The 5,393-nt window shown below is 36.9% G+C and overlaps 2 protein-coding genes across 2 annotated transcripts in view; both read right to left on the reverse strand.

The window, feature by feature from the left end:
* Nucleotides 1–5: 5 nt before the first annotated feature.
* Nucleotides 6–2,812, reverse strand: LOC102311164 (extracellular calcium-sensing receptor; the record flags this gene model as incomplete). Its single annotated transcript, XM_005951482.3, has 8 exons — nucleotides 2,691–2,812; nucleotides 2,049–2,343; nucleotides 1,660–1,949; nucleotides 1,233–1,528; nucleotides 898–1,106; nucleotides 536–757; nucleotides 308–431; nucleotides 6–205 (listed from the first exon to the last, which is right to left on the reverse strand). Coding segments are annotated over exons 1-8 (1,743 nt in total), but the record flags the coding sequence as incomplete, so codon positions are not given.
* Nucleotides 2,813–4,631: 1,819 nt separating this feature from the next.
* LOC106632596 (craniofacial development protein 2-like) overlaps nucleotides 4,632–5,393 on the reverse strand; it is a 3,712-nt gene continuing 2,950 nt past the window's right edge. The window contains 1 exon segment of the mRNA XM_042216257.1: nucleotides 4,632–4,659. Coding sequence (XP_042072191.1) covers nucleotides 4,632–4,659 — 28 coding nt within the window.

Here is a 5,393-nt window from a genome sequence, read left to right on the forward strand (position 1 = left end):
TTGGCTCGGACAATTGGAGATGTCCTGTGATAAAAGAATACACCTGCGGTGATAATGGCCAGTAAGGCACCCAGAACTGAGAATGTGGCCAGGATGATTCCAAGGATGTCTTGAAATGAAAGAAACTCTATGGGTTTAGGGATACAGGTGTCTCTCTTTGAGTTAGGCCAGAACTCTTTGTGGCAGGGTAAACAGTCAGCTGAATCTAAATCAAAGAAATACATTTTTTTTAAAAAGAAAAAGAGAGATTCTTTTTTTATTTTATTCAATTTTACAGATATTGATAATAATCATCATTCAGTTTTACCTGTAATATTATTAATCTCTCCCTCAGGACACAGTATACAATCATAGCAGCAGATGGGTTTTCCTTTCTGCAGTACTTTACGAGTTCCTGGAGGACAACTGTCAGTGCACACTGACACTGGCACCTGTCAAAGACATAAAGGAAGTGTAATAGATGTAAATATTTTCTGCACAGCTATAAGGATTTCATACTCATTGAATTTAATTATATAGATTCTTGACTCATTACTTTTGTGCTATCTTCCATCCAGTTTATGTTTCTGTTAATTCTAAACTCCTTGCCCACTGGTAGTGACGCATCATACAGTCCTACAGTTACTATCTCAGTGTTGCCACTCTCGTGGTTTTGCCAGTTTACCAGCTCATAGATAGCCACAGGATCCCCATTAGCATTAAAAGACACATCATAACCATTTTGGGAAAAATTTACTTTCTTCAGTTCAGTTAAAACCTGAAAGGATGAGTTAAGACAGAAAGAAAAGAAATAAAAAAAGTTTGATATTTTAAAAATTAATAGTAATATTACACGTCATCCATGTGAGATCAGAAATAATAAAAGACAATGACATTAACATATACGTTTAATCTTACCTGTTTGGGCTCTAACTTGGTTAGTTTGTCACACTGAGTTGTGACATTTTTTCCATGACACACTGCATTATGAATGGCATGTGCTATTGCATACACAGCCTTGTACACCATGTTAGTAATTCTGAGCTGAGACGTGTCAGTGTATTGGCTTTGGAGATTCTGTATGTCTTCATTTCCATCACAAACTTTCTCGTCTACAGTAGCAGCACCTACAGAAAAATGAACAAACATAAACATATCTTTTCACCACTGAACTTTGATCTAGATTTCATACTTTTTATTTTGATAAATCTGACAAATTAGATGTTTTTCTGTAAGCAAGAAAACTTTCTTACTTTTTTTCAGTCTACAGTTGAATGCATCCTCCCAAAACTCAGTGAGCACTGACGAAGCAGCCACTTCAGAGAAAGAGAGATTCAGCAGGAATTCTCTGAGACCTGGGATTGCAGACTTCGGAATACCAAATCCAATGGCCCCAGCACAGAAACTGAACCTCGTTAATTCTGTGTTGGTTACCCATGATTCACTGCCTATCCACTGGCGAGTTGGGAAAGGCTCACGTGAAAGCTCCTCCAACAGGATCTTCATGTCTCCAAAAGATGCAAATGCCACAACAACTAAAGCTTTAGACCTTGAGATACAACATAAAGCATTAAAAACATTTTTTGACTGTCTCATGATATGACATGAAATATTACTTAAAAAAGGAACCTAATTTCAACACATACAATAATCCACATGTTATATCTGTGATATAGAAACCTGCGGATAACATCTGCTACTTTCTGAATTCTGCTCTGTGGGTCTGTCCGATAGAAAGATACAGAGTATTCCACACAGATCCCCTCTTTCTGTGCTGCTTGGAGAAAAGAAGCCATGCCATTATTTCCATAATCCGAATCTGACCGAACAGCACCTATCCAAGTCCAGCCAAAGTGTTTTACCAGCTTGGCTAGTGATTCAGCTTGAAACTGGTCACTGGGAATTGTTCTGAAGAAATTTGGGTACTGCTGCTTGTCAGACAAGCAAGCACATGTGGCAAAGTGGCTAACCTAAAACAAAACAAAAAAACAGTGCTACTCTTTAAATAACTGTGCATTCAAATTTTATGGAGATGTCAATTTTGTGCCAAAATTAAAAAAAATACATACTTGAGGAATGTTAAAGGGACTTATGAGACGTGAAATGCTGATGGATGGTGTAGACCCAGAGTCCCCGACAACAGCCATCACCATACCAGACTGAGAACAATTGTTACCAGTGGAAAACACAGGGTCGAAGCTATTTAGAAACTGAAATGCCACATGCACTGCAACAGGCACTAATGCACATGAATCATAGATCTGGTATCCAAGCTTGATTCCAGGTAGCAGGTCTGTGTTGTTATTAATCTCTTCTATGGCAAAGATCATTGCACGTGAGAAGTGCAGCCCACGGGTGTCAATGCTGTAGACAGTCAAGCAAGTGTTAGAATTAAGGCTACAAGGCTACATATGAAGGACATTTTGGAGGATTGAACCACTGTCAGATAACTACTGGAATTTATCTTTTGTTTTCTGGGTTGACACTTATGAAACTGTTGCTTAACACACTTTAATTTGTGAAGCTTTTAAAACTGGAATAAAACTTAAAATTAAATGAAAAATTGCAAATTATCCAGCATTATTGCTTTACATTTGTTTTTGGTGCGACACAGAGATAATTCAGCACCTTTAAACACAATACATGTCAACTTTAATCCCCCATTATACAATCCAATATGTTGTTATCACACATATCTCACTGTTACTGACCTCCCTTTGCATTTCACAGGCTTTGGTATGCTAGAGTAGTTGTTATAAAATGTATCCATGTAGGCATGAAGGGAGAACGATCCCCCAATAATAAAATCTCCATCCATTGAGAATGCTGGCAGACGAGTGCTACCCTGGAGCTTACAGTTCACAGATGAAACCAGTGTACCAGCATGAGCTGCTGTAAACCTATTCCTATAATTCAGACAATCTAGGCACACAGCCAACACGATAACTGAGTTCAGCTGAAAAAAATACACCGCTAATATCAGACCAATTGTAAGACCCGCTGTCTCCATCCCTGCCTGATGTCAGTGGTTTGTATATGAGTGTAAGAGAGTTTTCACTGGTTTATATAGGTATTTTGACAAAGGCTGTTTTTTTTCTTTTTTGTTTTCTTCAAGAGGGCGTGCCCCTATCCAGTGATGGTTGATCAAGTCTTGAGTGTAACCTCTACAGTGTTTCCATGTCTGTGTTCTCTTCTTGTAAAATATTTTCAGCTGGACTTTATATTACAAATTAGAACTAACATTATAATAGTGGGGAATTAATTTTTAAGTAGGGAGAAAATAATAAAAAATTACAATTTATTTCTATGAAATTATCAAGATGTTACTGAACAGGAAGCGGAGTATCAACTATGGATGTTTAAATTTAAAGAAACTGAAATTTAATTAGTGAAATAATAAAAAGTGATCATGAATGGCAAGTAAAATAACAATGCCTATGAGGCAAAAATTTTATATTTTATATATTATAGTTATATAGTATTTTTATTTGAGTAATTTTAGTAACAATATGATAATCTATATGCTATAATGTGATAACGTAGCCTTTGGAAGTTTTTTTTCAAATTAGTGACAGTAATATAGAAGTAACCTCATTTTATTACTGGAGTTTGTATCACAACAATAGGGAGTAAATGCTACCCAAACAGTGCAGGAGCCTCCTTACATCCCAGACTCTGTATTGCATTGTGTTGGACTGGGGTCCATTGTGTATGGATGTGACTTCTACTTGTCCCCTACTTTGTGCTGTGGTTGTGTTGTTCTGAATTGAATCATGTAGCGCATGATCAAGCTGATTATTTTGAGGTGTGAATGGCTTGCCTAAAACAAACAGTGTGAGACTGGCTAGCTGGCAAATGATGTTATTATTATTATTATTATTATTATTATTATTATTATTATTATTAAGAAGAAGAAGAAACAGAATAACCAAAGCAATAATTGTACTAGAATTGTTGCTTTCCAACAATCCCACCAATGATAAAGCTTGTTACCAAATTTCGTAGTTCATGTGTAATCACATTTGTTATTACATGTTTGATAATAAGAATCGGGAGTATTAAATGGAAAATTGCCTGTTTCAGTTTTCCATGTTAATAACCTAATAAACCAAACTTAGTTCAATTCAATTTTATTCATATAGCACCAGCAGTTACCTTAAGGCACTTTATATAGTAAGGTAAAGACAATAAAAAAAGAAAACCTCAACAATAAAATAACACCCTATGAGCAAGCAATTTAAAAGAGCAGGGAGTGAAAACTCCTTTTTACTAGAAAGAAAACTGACAGAGCTATGTTCAGGGAGGGGAAAACATCTGTGATGGGAGGAAGGCAGGACAAAAAACAAACTGTCAGCCAGGGACCAATACTAAGTAATGATTAAATGCAATGTGTAAGTACATAGTAAATGAAAAAGTAATTAATGAAGAGACACTTTGGTGTTGGTGGGCCTACAGGAGATCAGGTCATGCCGTTTCTTTGGGCTGTGCCCCGCCAGAAACATCTCAGTGAATTGGCACCTTATTGTGGTGGACTGGTTTATAGTTTCCACTGATCCCAATGGCTATGTTGTCAGGGAGCTTTATCTCCCCCCGGTAGGGTCTTCCAAGGCAAATTGGTCAGAGGTGAGAGGAAGCAGTTCAGTTGCACAGTGTTACTGGACCCTTACCCTGGAGCCACGGCTGTGGAGGGAGTTCAAGAGAAAAAATCTGTTTGCTGTACATAATTATAAACCTGTGAGATTGTTAAAAAAAAAAATATTTTTCTCTAATTCTTAAAATTCTATTTGCAAAATAATTCATACTTTTTTTTCAAGAAAACGTTAAAAGATTATTTGTTTCAACAGAACTTTTGGTATTTGTCAGCCTGGATACAGAGCTTACGATTAGAGAAGTCAGAAAGAAACTCTGAATGAGAGCCAGGTGGGTGATAGATATGTCATACTCAGTATTAGTTCATTTTGACTTTTTTTTCCTCCAGGTCTGAGACACTGAGCAAGCAGTCTCCAGCCCATTCAATTCATTTCAATTCAATTCAGTTCAGTTCAGTTCAGTTCATTTCATTTCAATTCATTACATTACATTACATTACATTACATTTTTTACCAGTTGCTTCAAGGCACTTTATATTGTAAGGTAAAGACCCTACAATAATACAAAAAACCCCTGAAAAGACCCAAACAAGCAGATGACCCCCTCTCTAAGCAAGAACACTCTGGCAACAGTGTGAAGGAGAGGCTCCTTTTTAACAGGAAGAAACCTCCAGCAGAACCAGTCTCTGGGGGTGGGTGTGTGTGTGTGTGTGGGGGGGAGGGAGTGTGTAATATGTGAAAGAGAGCTAGAGATTAATAACAAGTAACGATTCAGCGCAAAGTAGTGTATAGACATACAGCGAGTAAAAAATGTGAAGGAAAAAG

Source organism: Haplochromis burtoni, unplaced genomic scaffold (assembly GCF_018398535.1).
Source record: "Haplochromis burtoni strain Fernald_Lab_line unplaced genomic scaffold, NCSU_Asbu1 Contig_985, whole genome shotgun sequence".
NCBI classification, from domain to species: domain Eukaryota; kingdom Metazoa; phylum Chordata; class Actinopteri; order Cichliformes; family Cichlidae; genus Haplochromis; species Haplochromis burtoni.